The sequence below is a fragment of the Pteropus vampyrus genome, unplaced genomic scaffold (genome assembly GCF_000151845.1).
Source record: "Pteropus vampyrus isolate Shadow unplaced genomic scaffold, Pvam_2.0 Scaffold461, whole genome shotgun sequence".
NCBI classification, from domain to species: Eukaryota; Metazoa; Chordata; class Mammalia; order Chiroptera; family Pteropodidae; genus Pteropus; species Pteropus vampyrus.
Window position 1 is genome coordinate 2,337,137 of NW_011889242.1, and position 18,510 is coordinate 2,355,646.

Genomic DNA, 18,510 nt, shown 5'->3' on the forward strand with positions numbered 1-18,510 from the left:
GCTTGAAATCTAGGTTTCTATGGGAAACCTGGGTTTTTAATGGTAAACTTGGTCAGTGGTTAGGCTATATTAAACCTTGTCTGTGGGCAGGAATCAGAGTAGGGGTAGACAGTTTGTAGCCTCTGTGCCAACACCTTGCATTGGCTTCCCAGGGGCCAGCCTAGGAGCACCAGGCCAGGCTTACTCTCCTTGTTAATATGAGAGAAGAACCAGGCTGGGAGCAAGATGTCCTGTGTCTGTCTGCAGAGAGAGAACAGCAGACCAATAGGCCAGGTTTGCTCTCCAAGGCTGCACCATCATCTGTCCCTCCTGCATTTGAAGTGAAGGCCCCTGGTGTCTGTCTCTGGGGAGGACTGAGGGAAAGAGTAATGAAGGATGATGGAGGGAAAATTCAAGGCCACAGAGCACATCCCCAGAGAGAATTGATGCCAGCTTCCCCCTTTGCCTTAAAGCCAGCAATGAGCTCGCAGTGTCCCTGCCCGCTTGGGTGTGTCTGTGGCAGGAACAGAATGCCTCAAACACCAAGACGCTCCCTGGAGAGGGTGCTAGCAGAGGGCCTCTGTCACCACGATGCCTAGTCCAACTCCCAGGGTGGGAAGGAGAGCCAGGGCTTCTGCAGGGTGTCTGTCACCTCACCTGACCCCAGGGCTCTGGGCTTGGCAGCCACTGCTGGCAGACTGCAGCCAGAGCTCACCTCCACTGTGGACTGCGAGACTTCTATTTTCCGAAAGCAGATGACGTGTCTGTCTGCCCCCATCTGCCGCCGTGAGCTGGGCTTCTCAGTGGCCATGAAGCCACGAGGATGCATCAAAGGGGTCCTCTGACATCTGGAGGCTGGGGGTCAGTGAGCCAATGTCCGCCAACCACGCAGTGTGAGGAAGGCCATATGTGCAAGCTTCCAGCTCTTGTCCCCAGCCTGGCCAGACTCCTGAGCAGTGCCAGCCCTATCCCCATTCCCGGACCACTGTCCACAGGGGCAAAGAGCAAGAGACGTGAAGGGAGACGCCCCTCACCTGCCCCAGGGAGCCCACCGCCCTCCCTGCCTGCCCTCGTTCCTGTGGGCAGACAGGAGGACCAGCCATGTGGACGCACGGCTCTGGAGGGCTTCTCCCCTCGCTGCTACTCCTCTTCCCTCCAGAAACCTGGCTCACCCCAGTGCTCCTGTCTCAGGGCACACAGGAAAAGCCCATTGGGTGCCTGGGGACCCAGGCACCCAAGCAGTGACCTGGACCCAGCAGCCAGCTCTAACCTTCCCTGAGGGACTTGAGGGTCATGAGATGGGGATGTGCTGGGCGTGTGGACATCTGTAGGGCCAGACCAGCACCTCTGAGCCCCCGGCCCCAGCATGCCTGGTCCTGGCAGGCAGAGGCTCAGCCATTGTTGGGCAGCAGCCTCTGGCAGGGCAAGGGGCTGCATGTGGGGATGGCAGGCTAAGGGCAGCAACGGCTAAAGAAACATGACCAGGACACAGAGGGACACAATATCGTGGGGACAGAGCCTAAGTATGGGTGTGTCTCTAGCTCGAGACCCACTCTGGGGGTCAGATGGCAGATGGGGGGCCCTGAGCTGGGGAAGGACCAGAAGCCATCCTCCTCGGACGGGGACACCTGGGTCTGCCCAGAAATGAGGAGACAGATGTGTTAAAGAGAAACTTATTTGAAAGAATGGTAAGGCAGACTTCATTCAAGGGGCCAGTGATGGGTATCAGGGCCACTGCAATGGGGTCTTGCAGGGGAATCAGGTTAGACTTTTAAACACTTGTGAGGCTGGGAAGTCAAGCAGGGTTTCCCAGATCTTCCTGTAGTACCGACAGATTTGGATTAATTTCTCTCTTCTTGAGGTCCACAAGACATCCTGAGGTTCCTAGGCCTGCCAAGAAGTGACCTTCCTTACTCACCTGTAAGGCTGGGAACACTGTAAGCCAAGTACCAGGATGACTTTTCCAAGAAAGCTCCATAAAGTCACCTTAGCTACTTAGAACTGGCTGGACGTACCTCATTCCATGCATCGTTCTGAAATTTGACATTCCACTCTAAGCCCTGGTTATTTCACCAATGTTTCCAATTGTGTCCCGTTACAAGAACAGATTCTTATTGAACATTTGCAAATGATTGATTATATTGCCATGGAAATAAGAATATTCAAAAAGAGTTTCCGAATTCTGGAGGGATTGGGTAGGGAGAAAAGATAAATGTTTTATTTCTGTTTACAAAAGTATAATCTATTAAACTCCTATAAGTTATAGCTTAAGTGAAAGGGATTCGTTACATCTGAAAAATAGAACATCAAAGAACTAGCAATGTTCCAAAACCAAGACCACAATCATCCAGTATCAGTTTATTCAGTCCCATGTAATCAATTCTTGTTCTGCTTGACCCTGGATTAGCAGTTTCATAAACCCACGCGCTTCTAAAGATTTGATGAGAATTAATTTGACAAGAAGATTGGTTGTTTCTGTGACACACTCAAAGATAATAACCAGAATCCTGACTGAGAGTATTATATCAGGACATGCCATAGACAGCTTTCTATGAACTTTATACAGTGTGAAATATTTATATTAATAATAGTTACCCACACAAATACAACCTAGGAAACGTTAAAGCCTCTCTTTAACAATGCGTTCTCACACAATTTAGCAAATCAAATAACTGTGCTTAAGGTAACATCTCTCTTTTTTACAAGGTGAAAGAACAGACTTGGAGACTTTCCAGGGGCGCTCTGGGAAATCCCAAAGTTAGTTTAAGGTCAAACAACAACAACAACAACAACAACAACAACAACAACAAAAGAACAAAAAAAAAACCATTTAAAAAAACTGCATTTAGGATTTGATTTTGGGAATTAAAAAAAAAATGTAAAAAACCTTAGCTCTTTTAAAAGTGAAGAGTCTTGTTTCTCTTAAATAAGCAAAGGCATGATACAGGTTAGCAGAAGGCACGGGAAGTAGTGCTGTTAAGACACAGACCTTGGTGTCCTCGGCAGGTGACTTTCAAGGTAAGAAAAAAACCTTTTACAGTCTCTTAAGATCAGACCAACAATCCAAGACAACCCTGCTATTCTGACATATCAAATTTCTAGTTTTGTTTCATTGTACTTTGATATTAAGCCTCATTAAAAAAATACTTTATAAAGAAACCCATTTGAATCCAATTGGGCTTGACTATATGAGGTAAGATCGTTTTTCTGCAAAACTTTTGCAACTTTCTTACATTCATTCAGGTATTTATTTTCCTACGTTTTCCTCTTCTCATTCTGGAACAAGTCATTCATTCTATTTTAGAATAAAATGACTTTCTTTTGCCTTAACAAAGACACATCCTTCATACCTTATACCTTTCCTTTTCAAAAAACACATCCTTATATTTCTTGCATACTTTTCATACACAGTTGCTTCCTTTCATCCTTATTATTTCCAGTAGTTTAAAATTTATTTTTAATTATAGTTGACAGACATATATCCAGTAGTTTTAATTAGATATATTGATTATAATTTTTAAACATTTGTAGCCTTTCTTTTGCAGAGAAATCTAGGAAATAGATGAGTAAACTCTCTCGCATGCCAGCATTCTCCAAGAGCAGACTAGCAAATTGTATGAACATATACCATCTCAGTTTTTAGAAACATGTTTCTTTATAGTACAGTTCATGTTTATTAACAGACTCAAATTTATTTTTCTTTTCTAAACCATAAAAAAACAAATTGTGGTGATCTGTTGCACTAATGCCATTGAAGGTGTCCAGAACATGCCACCTGCAAACATGCCACTTTGGCATAAGGATTATTATGACCTGCAGGCAGTTGAAAAACAGCAGACATGGGAGGGGCTCTCTGCCCTAACCCTGTCTGTTGAAAAACAGAACAAATTTCTATTTGTCAAGGTGTTCCCTCTACCATAGCAGGCAGCCTGGAGGCTGCAGAGATCAGTCTGCAAAACAAACCTCACTAAACAACCCTTATTTACCATACATTTTCAGTCACTTTCCTACAATTTACAGCCCCTAGGAGCTCAGACTCTTTTCCGTTTCTAGTCAGTTCTCTACAATTTGTTGCCCTCTATTAAAACAGTATGTAAACACCAGATTCTAACAGTTTCTTTGGGTTCATCACTTCTTTTCTATGAAGCCACCCACCATGCACGTAAAATAAATGATGTACACTTTTTCTCTTGCTAATTTGTCTTTCGTTTAATTTGCAAGACTCAGGAACAGAACCTAAAAGGGTAGGAGATAAAGTTTTTCCTCCCCTATAAAGTGCTAATTCTACCCAAAAGGAACTGTTTTAGTCAAAATTAATGGAGAGCCCCGCCTTACCCCTTCATCCACTCAAGTTGCCCATGGTAAGGCCTGCCTAACACAACAGTTTTCCCCAGTACTTGATGGCAGGAGAGTAGGCACCCCAACACTGGGGCCCTTGTTTGTGTTTTAATTTAGTGCTTTATGTAAAGTCAGGAAACTGAATTTGGCTGTTTCCAGAGCCCCAGGATCTCGTCACCAGCCAATCTAGAGCTAAGGTGACATTTCTATGAGCATCCACAGCAGCTCCGTTTGCACTTTGTGGGGCCTGGAGGCAGACAGAGCCAAGCTGGGGTCAGGCATACACTCACCCTCACATAGGCTGGCCTGGGAGTGGGACCCTGCCCGGTTCTGCACTTACACTTGGGAAATAGGGAGAGCAGAGCTCTGACAGGTGGGGTTGATCTTCAGAGCGAGAGGAGAGGACACAGCAGGGGGGTCAGCAACAGCCCAGCTGGGAGCCCCCAGACTTTCAGGGCCTGCCAGAAGGATCCAGTCTGGGTCAGCTGAGCAGAGGAATGCGTGTGCCCTGGGAAGCAGTCAGGCAGGACCCTGAGGGCAGGGCCCGCTTGGTGGGTGCCAGGCACAAGGTTGGCTGTGTTGGATGTGGGGAAGCAGGAAAGGGGCCCTCATTCTGGCCTCATGTGTCCTTTCAGATCACCACTTAGTTACAACTTGAAGGACTGGGGGCCATGGGTCCTTTCAGACACCATGTGGGTGCTGACGTCAGAGGTTTGACATCAGTGTCCCTAGCCCACTCTGGGGGAGCTGGTCCCCACGGTTCCTAAGGCTGAATGAGTCTGAGGCATGAAAGGCATGCTTGGCTGAAACAATGGGGCCCCTGTTTTCAGTGGGTGGAAACTGTGGTTGCTGGAAGAGGCTCATTCAACCCCAGTGTTTACACATGAGGAGCCCAGGGCCAGAGCAACAGGAAGTGAGTGACCTGATCCCCTCACAGAATGATCACAAAATGAGCTAGTGGCAGAGCCAGGGCTTGCTGGTGGCTCTCAGCCCACAGACACAGCCAGCTCCTTCCACTCTGGGTCAAGATAATTTCCAGTGTGGCTGTCCCAAATGGACATTTGGGCTACCTCCACCTTTTGGAGGCTGTGAATGATGCTACAGTGGACATAGGGGTACAGATATCTCTGAGTTCTTGCTTTCAATTCTTGTGGGTATGCACCCCGAAGTGGGGCTGCTGGGTCTCATGGCAGTTCTGTTTTTAATTGTTTGAGGAACTTCTGTACTCTTTCCTATGGTGGCTTCAGTTTTACATTCCCACCACAGTGTACAAGGATCCAGTTTCTCCACATCCTCACCAACACTTAAAAAAAATTTTTTTTTTAATTTTTTTTCACGCCTACAGCACCTGGTTTTCCTTGGTGGTCTCTCATCCAAGTACTAACTAGGCCCGACCCTGCTTAGCTTCCGAGATCAGACGGGATTAGGCTTGTTCAGGGTGGCATGGCCGTAGACAACACACACACACACGCGCGCGCGCGCGCGCCACCCTAACAGGTGTGAGGTGAATCCCTTTTTATAAAGACACCAGTCATTGGATTAGACCTCATCTTAACTTAATCATCTACAAAGACCCTATCTCCAAATAAGGCCACAGGTGTTGGGGGTCAGGACTTCGATTTAGGGACACGATTCAACCCAGAACATATATATTCACACATACACAAATAGTTTGTTTTGGTTCCTTACGTGGGGGTTGGGGGGGTGGTGATGGGGTGTCTGTGTGTGTGTGTGTGTGTGTGTGTGTGTGTGTGTGTGTGTACACACACACACAGTGTGTCTTGGAGCTGTTTCCACACCAGGATAATCTTAGCTGCTGCATGTTAGTACATGGTCTGGCTGTCTATTTAACAATCTCACCTTTGTAGGTATTTAGTTATTTTGGAGATTTCAAATGATATGGATGAATTCCAGTCATCCTCACTCAGGGAGGACTCTGTATAGGAAAGACCTGTCAGGAAAGGGTGCTGTGGGCCTGGACTCGGACACTGAGCACCTGCCCAGCGCCCGTAGACAAGCAGGGACACTGGGACTTGGTTTCCTTCCTGTGAAATAAAACAGGCTTGTTTAGCAGAGCTGCCGAAGCAAGCTTGCCAGCCAACCATCCCCACAGAACAAAGGAAGTTTATCTTCATTGGAATTGCCACCGCCGCCACCCACTGCAGCTCCACACAGTCTGAATTGTCATTGGGGAGATAGGGCAGGGACACTGTAAACAAGGGACATGAGTCCAGAATGAACAGCGTTGAGATATCAACCCACTGAGGGGGTGCTGCAGGCTTGCAACAGACACAATGCAATACCATCCCGTGTAACTGGCAAGGCTTTCCTTTCTTCTCAATCTGAGGATCTGCTCTCGTGAGCATCTTAGAGGCTTACAAATGAGATCACGACCCTCAATTTCACGGTTTTTTACTGAGAAGGGTGAAATGTGATGAATTCAGGTGAAGTTTGGTGATGGCGAGATGAGGAGTGCTTCGCCCCTCCTGTTGGGTGGGGACAGTGTAGCCAGAGCCTCCCACGGAGGGTGAGCAAATAGGCTTCTCTCTATGTCTCTGTGAACCAAGACCTGGCCCAGAGGCCAGGACCCTGGAGCCCTTGCCCGCACAGTAGCAAATGACTGCTGACTCCAGCAGCAAGCAATAATCTTCCCGTTTGCCTCATAGGGGATGAAGGCTGATGTCATGCCTGGAAACTTGCTGGGGATGCTCCTGTGGTGGACACCACTTTATGCTTGAACTTCAACTTCCCCAAACTGCTTCCACACATTAGGCCTGTGAAGTAGGAACAGAAGTCTGACTCTGCCAGACTGGTTCCCAACCTTTTTGGCACCAGGGACTGGTGCTCCTATGAGAATCTAATGCCTGGTGATCTGAGGTGGAGCTGAAGTGGTAATGCTAATGCTGGGGAGTGGCTGCAAATACACATGAAGCTTTGCTCACTGTGCAGCCTGGTTCCTAACAGGCCATGGACTGGTACCGGTCCATGGCCCAGGGGGACCCCTGATCTAGTCACTCACATGTACTTACTGAGCCCCTGCTATGCACTCTCTCAGGAGCTGGGGGGCCAGCTGGGACAGAGGCATGATCCTTGCCCTCTGCAGCTGGGACAGTAAATGACCGAGAGAACCATAGGCGGCAGTAAGGATGCTGTAAACAATGAGAGCGGGAGGTGCTCACAGGACTGGAGAACTACTTCAGGAGCTCAGGAAAGGCCACTCTGAGGAAGTGACATTAAAGCTGTCTTTAAAATGCCACTTCTCAGAGCAACCTTGTCTGACCTCCGTGAGCAGCCAAATGAAGATGTAGAACCCAGCATCCCACAGGAAGAACAGCAAGTGGAAATCAGCTTGGTTTGCTCCAGGGACATAAAAAAATGTCAGTGTGCGTGAGGGGAGATGGTGGACAAGAGGGAGGTCAGGGTGGGAGCAGGTGGGGTCAGCTTGGAGCGGGAGATGGAGGGCAACAGGCGTCTGGATTCTGTCTGAGTACCAAGGGAAACACGCACAATCACAGAAATGAGTAAGGGGGGCGGGAGATGACCTCTGGTAGTGGCAGAGTGGTGAACTAAGCATGTAAACCCCAAGATGACAATGGTAAATACCAAACTGAAAAATATTTAAAGACACTGGGAAGCAGACAGAAACTAGAATTCTAACTAAAATCAAAACCAACAGAAACCAGCTGCCCTGGGAGGGGAAACACTGGCCCAGGGTGCTGCCCACCCTCAGCTCTGGCTGTGCAAATAGGCAGGACAAGTCGAAGCTCCTCTGGCTAATGGTGCTGACCTGAGCTGGGGAAGCAGTGGGAATTTAGGGGGGCCCTGTAACATGAACTCTTTAGAAAGAACAAGATACCCTCCCCAGATGACAGGTCAGCCAGGTGTGCAGGGAGAACCTGGAGAAGGCACATTTACCCCAGAGCGCAGTGCAGAGTGAGAGCTGTGAGCGATGCATCTCTACCCTGAGTGCTCTCAACCTCATGTTCCTCGGTGACCGAACTCTGAAGCCTGATGGGCTCAGACAGAGCCCAAGGGAGACAGAGCAGCTGGAAGCTGGCAGAACTGTCCTAGAGAGAAGTCCCCCCTCTGCCCATATCCTGGGCCTGGTCCCGTAGGCGTAGGGTGGACCTGTGTAACTTGGCCAAAAAGCTGCAGTGGGCAGCTCCAGGAACAGGCGGCAGTGACGGCAAACCAGAGGGGGCAGGTCTGCAGTTTGGATGGGGCAGGTGAATTGCTCACCTGAACAAAGAGCCAAGCCTCTGCAGAGGGACATGACAGACTCCAAGTTCACCATAACACTATATATACAATATCCAATTTTCAGCCCCAAATTACTAAAATGTAAAGAAACAAATTTAAATCTATATCCAGGAAAAAAGACCAATCTATAAAAACTGGGCCCAGATGTTGGATTCAGCAGACTTCAAAGTAGCTATTAAATATGTCGAAAAAATGAAGAAATTGAAGGAAAATATACAATTGATGAAGAAATAGGGAATCTCAAAAGAGAAATACAAATTACCATAGAATGCAAATCCTAGAGCTGAAACTATAACTAAAAGTTTTGCTATAATGGCTCAGGATCAGATTGGAGATGGCAAAGAACCAGTGAACTTGAAGAGAAACCAGTAATAATGACATGATCTGAACAATACAGAGAAAAAAGACTGAAAAATCAACACACAGCATTAGCCTTCAGGGAAATGCAAATCAAAACCATGATGAGATATCACTTCATACCCAGTAGGACAGCTGAAATCAAAAAGACGTGAGAACAACTGGTTTCAAAGACGTGGAAAAAATGGGTCGCTTATTTGGACACTGCTAGTGGAAATATAAGATGGTGCAGTTGCTTTGCAAAATAACCTGGATGTTCCTCAGAGGGTTAACTGAGGTATCATGCGACCCAGCTGTTAACTCTCAGGTACATATCCAAACGCACGAAAAGCAAGTCTGCAGGAAGACTTGTGCATGAATATTTATAGCAGCATTATTCACAACAGCCAAAAAGTGGAAATAACATAAATGCCCATCAACTGATGAATGGATAAACAAAATGTGGCAAAATCAAACAATATATTTTGGTCATAAGAAGGAATGATATACTGACACACACAACATGCATGAACATTGAAAACCCTGCTCAGTGACAGAAGCTAGTCATAAAAGGCCACATATAAAAGGCATGATTCCATTTATGTGAAATGTCCAGGGAAGAGATTTGCAAAGACAGATTTGATGGTTGCCTTCTCTCCTGCACCCCACAATCCCTCAACCTGCTGCCTAGAATATGGATGTGATGGCTGGTTCCCAGCAGCCACACTGAAACACAAGGATGAGTTACACCTTGGAGACAGCATAGAAGAGAAGTGGCATGATCCTTGGTCTCTTATAATTTCAGGGAACTGCCACACTAGTCTGCTGATTTGGATTTTCTATTATATACAGTAAATTCTTACACAACGAGCATGTGAATGAGGGCAGAGAAGCAAGGCGGAGGGAAGGGAAGGGAGCTTGCTAGGGAAGCTGGCAGCATCCCTGCCAGACTTACCTGCCACTTAGCCACGGCCTGGCCCCCACCGTGGAGGGCTTTGTGGGACTGAGTGTGGACCCTCATCATCTAGCTCCAGGACTGAGGACCCCTAGCACAGCAGGACAGGGTGCAGGTCCAACCATCTCAGCAGAGCAGCACTGGAGGGGCAATGGGGTAGGTTAGGAAGGCACGTTCATGGGGGCAGAGTGGGGCCTTTTGTGTGGTTTTCGGCTTAGGAGTGAGTTCTCCGTTATCAGGACTCATTGCCAATTACAGATGTCACTGTGTCTGACCCAACATCCAAAATGAATGGGGACAGGATGCTCTGGCAGGGACACAGGACCTGCCAAGGCCAGAACTCTGTGGACCGGAACTGAGAAGCACCAAGACTGCGGTCTCAGCGGCATGCAGCATGGCAGCTACTAGCAGAGACTCCAGAAGTGGGTGTCCTGGTTTGGGGCCAGCCCCTGATGTCTGCCTCCATGTGAGTTTACTCAGCCTTGTGTCCTGTCTCTGCTCTGAGACTGATAATAACAGTGTGCTTCCCACGGTGGTGCCAAGAGGCTGAAGTATGCCACACGAGGTTCTTCGGAGCCACTGGATATGCTAGCAGATTTACTGCCACCACCCTCCAGCAAAATTCACAGGCCCCAGGGACCTCATCTTGAAATCTGGGTCTTCAGCCAGTGACTCTTCTCCCTTCTGCTCTGCTACGAGACATGTCACCTCAGCGTTTCCTGAGGTGCGACCACACTGACACGTAGCTATTTTGTCTGGATGCCAAGATGTGTCCCCCTTGAGTGCGGGGACCAGGTCTATTATTTACCTAGTGAGCACTCAAGTATTTTGCCAAGCATGTTATTCAGAACGATTTTATTCTTAAGCACTGTATATACATTTATAGGTGCGTGTGATGTATTTCATGTACATGGATTGGGTAGCTGTTAGAGGACCACAAACACCAACTGGGAACTCATTTTCTACACGAGTAAAGTATGGAGAACAACACATCAGTTAGGAGACCAAGACCATACACAGACAGAGATGGATGCAGGTTTTCATCATTAGGAACAACCCTCCCCCCTCCCACCTAGGGTGTCACAACAGGGTAGAAAACTAGTCAAGGGCGCAGCTTCCAGGTGCTGGTTTCAGACTATGAGGGGTAGGAGGGAAGAGCGACAAACGGGAACCTTGGAAGCTGGCAACAGCCCTGCCATGAGCCCCACACCGCAGTGGCCATAGTGACGTCCTGATCACTGGGCAGTGATGAGCCGCTCCTGCTGACTTCTCCCGGCGAACTCAGTTCCCTTGCCTCACGAAGACATCAGAAAGATCCCGGGTTCCTTCCAGCTTTAGATTCTGAAGGAGGATCAAACACACATGGACCCGCCACACCAAGAATGCAAGAATCACAAAACAAATTCTACTTGTGGTAGTGAGGCAGTGATGGCAAAGAAAGAGGTCTGCCTCATGGTTATAAGTAAAATTATGCCACAGCAAACACAGTTTACACAATAGAGCTGGTTTCAAACACCTGCCAGTTGCAGGGAAAAAGCAGAAGGCGAGCCCTCTGCTCTGGTCCCTGCACCATCTCTCTGTGTGCAAGGCCCAGGGCTAAGCTGTCCGCTCTGAAGAAACGAAGGGGAGATGAGTAGAAAGGCTGCCAGGGGCCAAGCATGTTTCCTCACCTGTCCAGCCACTCTCGTCTCTGAGCAGGCTTCTGCCCACCCTCCCGCCCCGTGAATTCTCCACCAGTCAGTCGCAGGTAACTGTCCCCTTAGGACTGAGCCACTGTCAGAGCCCGTCCTGCCTAATTCACACATCACCCCTTACATGGCACTAGGGGGAGGTGTAATGTACTACATCCGGAACCATCCTTTCTTGTGCCCACTCCTGGACTGCTGGTGATGAAAAGCCCAGACCACACCTCCCAAGTGTGACCTCTGCAGCTCGGGATCCGGAAGTTGCTTAGGTATGGCTGACCAGTCACATGGAGCTGGCACTCAGGGCCACAGAGGCAGGGGGCCGAGCACCCATTGGTGCATGCCAAACCCGTCACATAGCATATGAAGGGGATTCATGACCTGGGAGGCTCGTGACCTAGGGGGAAGGAAGGAACAGGAGAAGGAGGCCAGAGAAGGGTCGTGTTCTGGTGGTGAGTGGGAGACTCTTCTCACATCTAATGTGTCCTGCGAGTCACACTGATGGCCTTTTTCTAAGTTACGTCTCGGTGCCTGGACGACCAGTCCTCTGGGTTGAAGTACTACATAAGTCACTGTATGTAAAGTCCCTATGAGGTCACCCATGAAAGACTAAACAAAAAGCTTAAACAGGAAGAGGACACTGCCATGCTTACCAGAGTCACCTACCTTTTCATTGGCTAAATGCAGGAGACAGGCAAAGGCCAGGGGCGCAGATAGGTTCTGAGCCATGAGCGGGGGCAGGCTGTGAAACAAAGGGCAGTATTTAGCTGGGTGACTGCAGCACTAAGGACAAAGGCTCTTTCACTAACATGAGCACACATGTCCAATGAGAAACAAAGAAGTATTTTAGATGCATTTTATAAGCAGGCTTTTCCAGTTTCTTATCTGGAAATAAAATATCTCCTATTCCATTCCAACCACTGGCACAGAAAAAAAATCGCCTTTTAAAGTTGGTCTATGTTAACTCATCCATCAATGCAGTGAAGACACAGAAGACCTGCTAGGTGTGTGACAACAGCAGGTCATGTGCAGCAGGCCCATCACTCCAATGGCTCGGGTGGAAGTGCCCTCAGCCGTGCTCGGAGACACCAGCCCTGAGTCTGCTGGCACGCACCTCTTCTGCAGGTCCCTTGTGAGTCCACTGAGCATCTTCTTGTCAGTCACCTCCACTGGGTCTCCTTCCTTTCCAGTCTTGCTGTGGTTTGCCTAACAAAAGAAGGACATTCACAGACATCTTGGGGTCAGTTCGATTTTGAGGGAGCAACATAAATTCACAAAGTTGTACCTCTAAAAAGAAAAGTCCACATCTGAATGAAACCAAAACAGTTTCTTAGATACATTTTCAAGAAAAAGGGTCCATGAAGGAACTAGTGCCTCTGCCCTGGACCATGACACCGACATTTACTGAGGTTTGGTAAACATAGTGTCCATAGCCAAGCGCGATCCTGGTAAAGGAAAAACTGCAAAATAAGAAAAAAGACAAAACAATAACAAAAGGTATGATCACTTCTAGCTTCAACTGGACCATACAGCCAGAGTAGCACAGAATCCATATCTAAAAGCAGATTGGAGCTTTCCACTTAACACACACACAAACACACCCCACCCACCCACCCCATGGGGCTGCCTCCTTGCTAGAAGGCAAGGAGCTATGAAAGAATATAGCTTCTGCCTTAAAATAACTCAGAAGGTACATGATGGGGTGGGGAGAAGGAACAGGACAGAGCTGGGTGACAGCATAGGTAAAACATTGACCATTACGGGAAGCAGACATTCACTATACTATTCTGTTTTTTATTTTTAAGTATGTTTGAACATTTTCATAATAAAAGTTTTTTTTTTTTTTAAATAAACCTTTAATTAACCGGAATCCCTGGAGGACAGGGTATCATAAGTCATTTAAATTCAAAAGTTAAGCAGAAACCCCTTTTAAAGGCACATTTTTCTTACATTTGTACCCCATTCCACTTTAGTTGCTAAAATCTTATAATACAACTGAAGTATTATGAGATATCTGAGACTACACAGCGCGGGGTCCTCAATCAGACCAAGAATTCTCACTTCTCAGCCAGCAGGAAAAGGCACAGAGTACGGGCTGAGCCTGGAAGCTCAGAACACTGCGCGAGAAAAGAGGCCTGGAGCGGGCAGGTTCTCGTGAGCGGAACATGTTCACAAGGTTTCACCTCACTCTGAAGAACAGACAAGATGACAGCAGAGTACTTGTTTTTTTTAACTTTGCTACTTAGAATACATTTCCCAAATTAGAATTATTAGATCAAAAGGCCTGAACACTATGTGGCACCTGAAGTGTCAGAATTTGCTGTACAAAAGGGCCAATTATCAACTTAAATGGCACCAGCCGTGAATCTGTCCCCCCGTCTTTCCTCGCCTCTGCAGAGAAACACTGCTGAGCTGCGACTTGGAAGCAGCACAAATGTCCTCTCATGGTGTTCTCACCAGCAGCAAGGTAAAGTGTGTCCCACGTTCACCCTCTACCACCTGGTGTGTGACCTGCTGTCACACCCTCAGTTCACCTCTTTCAGGTGTGATGGCTCCCATTTCAGAGTGCCGCCTTCTGCGTTAGCTCTGGGTCTTGGATCTGTGAGCACTGGTGGCTCCCTTCCCCTCCCCCACGTGGAGCACCTAGAGGACAAGTGGAGCCTGTCACCTCTGTATCAGCTTGTGTGGAGAATTCTGTCAGCAGGTGCCACATGCTCTGCTTCAGCTTCTTCATGTCCATCTTTTTGGCAGTCTTGGCATAGTGAATTTCCATTTTATTTACCTGAAATAGGTGATGGAGGAAAACTAAGCAGAAGAAACATTTACCATCAACACACTGTAAAATGAGTCTGGTGTTCAAGTAAAGAAAGAACTGAGTTCAAATCACGGAATTAAAGAGCTCTTTTTGGACACACTAGAGTCCCTTGTTCTGATTTCTTCTTGGTCAAGTGCTATCTACACCAAGGCTACTCTGGAACTTCAGGGCAAGAGTGAGAAGCGAGTCAAATACGTATGAGGGCCTGTCACTGCCATGAGGCAGGCAGATGTTTAATGAGGACAATTTAATACGAACCGAATTTGGCCGGGATTTCCAGAGCCTGCCAGCCTCACCCAATCGGCAGAAACCTGCCCTCTGCTTGCGGCCCCCTTCACATTTGTGTGGCCAGGTTATCACACCTTTCAGAGACATGGCTTTTCCACATGAACCTAATGAGCATCAATCAGTTCATCCCCTAGAGCACTATTTAAGAATCAGCCACTGAGAGAGCAAATGGTTAAAATTGAGAAGAAAAACTCAAGCTCAGACAAGGTGACTCTCTCATCCATAGGGCAAATGACAGTGACCTTGAGAGAACACTACGGAATGGAATTCACTCCATCTTTACCTTCTGAGGCTCAGCTACCAGGTTTGACTCCCCATAACTGGTGATGTCCGACCCTTGGACATCAGGTGTGTCATCGTCCTCTTGTGTAGTCTTGGGTGGATGGCAAGGATAAGCTGAGAGGTCAGAGGTCCCAACGGCTCCCACAAATAAGTCACCCGACTCTTCATCATCACTGTCAGCATCCTGGGCATGGAAACAACTCTTCAACTTTGGCAGAAGCTGTGGCAGGGCTTAGAGAGGTCCCAGAAACAGACTCATACTTTGAGTCAGCCCAAGATGGACTTCGAGGTGCCTCTAGCTTTCTTCCTGTCACATATAAACCCTATGAGGGAGGCATCTGTTAACTAAGCCTCTAGAATGAGAGTTAAAAGGAATGCGGTCTTCACAGTTGCCAGTGTCCCCTTGACCTCTAATGAGTTTAGGACTTCATTTTCTGGCAGCAGGGGTCCTGCTGGGAACCAGGGGGAGAGTTGTTCCTAGCCGAGCCCAGCAGGAGAGGTCAGCTCTCTGGGGTGGGGCCCAGGGCCAGTTCCTTAGCCAGCTCTCCTGGTGACCCCTATGCACGCTGAGTTTGAGAAACACTGGTCAAGAGGTCAGTCTGGAGTTTCACTAAAATATAAAAACCCAACTCTCCTCCAAGTAAGACAATAACGTGAATAAACTCTCCTTCTGATTCTCTTCCCTGTTCCCATGTGCAGGGACCCAGACGTGGCCTAGTGTTCTTCCCTTTTTGTTACCACCACTGGGTCTCAGTGGTGGACACACAGGAGGGACAAACATTATCCAGTCAAACCAGGATCTAAAGTCGGGAGTAGCTTGTGCAAGTCCATGTGACAACCGACAATAGAGCTATACCCTGGTCCCAAGGCCGCCCCCCGCCACCATGAACTTTTTCCTCCAAGATCCACTATCTCCTCATGCTAATGTGTTTTGTCTCCTTGACCAAGATAGCAGCTCCTAAGAGCAAGAAGTGTTCTTTCCCTTTGGACTCCAGAAGAACCGAAACAAGTGCTCTGCGCGGTCTGACAATGCTCCACACGCTGGCTGGGTTGCTGCAGTGTGGCCACTCGTCCAGCTCACAGGGCCAACAGCACGGCAGGCCATGCACCCAACCCCACCTGACTAGAGCCTCCTGCAGCCTTCCTCCACCCGGGGTGGGGGGAGGGAGGCAGGAAAGATGTTTGGAGGGGAGGACAGGCCTGCCCCTCACCTGTAACCCTGGGCAGAAGTTGCAGGTGTCATTGGCGTTGTCGTAGTCATAGTCTCCGATGTCTTCATAATGCTCGGTCTCCGCACTCCGTGCCGTCATTAGTAACTGAAAAGAAGGCAAGAACTACAGAAACCATCTTCTAGAAAAGCAGCCGCTTAATGAGGTGGGGCCATCACCTCCATGCCTCTGCACAGCCCCTAGACTCCGAGTCGTGGGGGCCCCAGGGCACCACACAGCCCAGCAGCCCTTGCCACACAGTCCCTTTCTAGTGTGAGCCTGGGTAGCAGGGCGTGGGCCTCCATCCGTCCCGTTAGTCAGAGCAGCTGGTGTGCAGTTAGGTCTGCACACAATTTTACTTGAAAAAGGTTTTCACTCAAATTGAAATTGCCCACAGCTATCTGAAAAGCAACCAACTTGCTGCAGCTTAAAGGACTGGCAGAAGACTCACTCCATCCCCGCTGTGTCTGTGGGCAGCCGCTGCTCCCTACAGAGCCACAGAGAAACATTGAGCTCTCCGTCCCACCATTACAACCAGGGACCCTTGTCCCACCTCCCAGACCCCATCGGCTTCTCCTTCGGGAGAGCCTGCTGAGCAGACTTTTAAATACACACAGGCCTTTACATCAGTGACTTTAACTAGCGGGTGCCTTTGGGGTTAAGAAATAGGGTTACAGGTATGTAGAGTGTACAGAAAAAACACTGAATATTTTAGTGCAACCATATACCCCAGAGCAGCCTCCACCGTGTCTGGAATGCAAATCCAAAGGCCACGGTAAACAACAGGCATCTGCTGAACTAAGAAATGCCCATCTTCTCCTGCTGCGCCTTGGAGGGCACAGCGGCTGCGCCCCTCCTCGGGACATGCTCCACTTGTTTCAAGTCTACAAGAAATGTTTCAGAAGGGGTGAGCGAGCCCCTGTGGGCAGGTTGGCTGCCATCGGGGTCCCCATTAAGACATGAACTGGAAGCCTGGTTGATCTGCAATCTGTTACCCAGGAGAGCGCTAAGTGTCCAGTGTTCGTGGACCGGCATCGGACACGGTTTCCTAGCATAGCTCTGAGAGACGGTGGTGATCCGGGTGCCTGTGCCGCTGCTCTGCTACCCACAAGGACCGGCTCCTGTGCCTACGCAGGACAGCTCGATGCGGGCCAACTCCCTGCAGCTCGGCCCTGCTCGGCGGCCTTGGGGCTATTGTCCAGCTAGAGAGATGGCCAGGGCACCTGAGCGACAGTACCCAGCCACAGTAACCACTGCAGCTGTGTTATCTCTTTCTGTCTGTTTTTTCATGTTGAGGTATAATTGACATATAATAGTGTATTAGTTCTCTCTGCATTTTTAATAGTTGACCCTTGAACAACACAGTACAGGTCCACTTATATGCAAATTTTATCAATAATCACTGTAAATGTCTTTTCTCTAGCTTACTTTACAGTAAGAATACAATGTGTAACACATATAACATACAAAATACATGTGAATCCACTGTTCATGTATCGGTAAGGCTTCTGGTCCACAGCAGGCTGTTAGTAGCTATGTTTTGGGGTGATGGAAAGTTGTAAGTGGATTTTCGACTGTGTGGAGGGGTGGGTGCCCCTGGCTCTGCCTTGTTCGAGGGTCTGTTAAGCAAGCAGTACTGACGAGAAAGAAAACTACATCAGGGCTGGTTTACAAACACGGACTGTGAGATACCAGTGGATTTAGGAACTGGGTATACATCCTCATACCTCGTGGACGAACAGGCAAAACAAGGAGGGAATGATGGACTGTACACCTGATGCCAGACTAAAACAACCAGGAATCAATGAGCAGAGGGTTCTGATCACATGGAACAAGCATGAACCACTGCTGGGTTACCCTGGCGACAGGGATCGCAGGTGGTGCAGTCAGGTGCACGGCACCTCTATTTCCCCATGTGTCACAGTGGGCTCCTGTCTACACCTTGCCCATGAGGGAGACCAGGCGGGCTGGGGAAGCATAGGCTAGTGAATCCCAACTTCAATGAGAAATTGAGACTATCGAGAAACAACTAACATCGTGCACAAACTTCAACAGAAGTTTTTATGCGTGTCCCTAGCACTGCAGCATGGAAGCCTGTGTCCTGCATCCAACCTGCTGAGGTCTCCGAAGCATGAGTGTGCTCCTGTCCTGTGAGCTTCTCCCTCCAGCTCTGCCTCACCCCTACCTCCTGGTAACTCCCCTGGGCCCACACAGTCCTCCTGGCTCTCATCTTTTCCTCAAGACACAGCCTGATTGGCACACTGCCAGCCACTTGGTACCTGATGCTCTAAACAGGCTCGACAACAACAGTGGCCTCGAGGAACAAGGCACAGCCCTTACCCTGGTGCCTGGTTTGAGGTGTAA

The 18,510-nt window shown here is 48.6% G+C and overlaps 1 protein-coding gene and 1 pseudogene across 1 annotated transcript in view; both read right to left on the bottom strand.

Annotated features, from left to right (window-relative positions):
* Positions 1-5,653: 5,653 nt before the first annotated feature.
* LOC111732446 lies at positions 5,654-5,772 on the bottom strand (annotated as a pseudogene).
* Positions 5,773-10,706: 4,934 nt separating this feature from the next.
* Positions 10,707-18,510, bottom strand: part of NCAPH (non-SMC condensin I complex subunit H) — a 26,180-nt gene continuing 18,376 nt past the window's right edge. Inside the window, exons 13-18 of the mRNA XM_011382004.2 lie at positions 16,150-16,254; positions 14,940-15,122; positions 14,222-14,335; positions 12,668-12,759; positions 12,220-12,295; positions 10,707-11,209 (exon numbers count right to left, since the gene is read on the bottom strand). Of these exons, the coding sequence (XP_011380306.2) occupies positions 11,150-11,209; positions 12,220-12,295; positions 12,668-12,759; positions 14,222-14,335; positions 14,940-15,122; positions 16,150-16,254 (630 nt within the window). The 3' untranslated portion in view covers positions 10,707-11,149. The remainder of the gene's footprint in view (positions 11,210-12,219; positions 12,296-12,667; positions 12,760-14,221; positions 14,336-14,939; positions 15,123-16,149; positions 16,255-18,510) is intronic.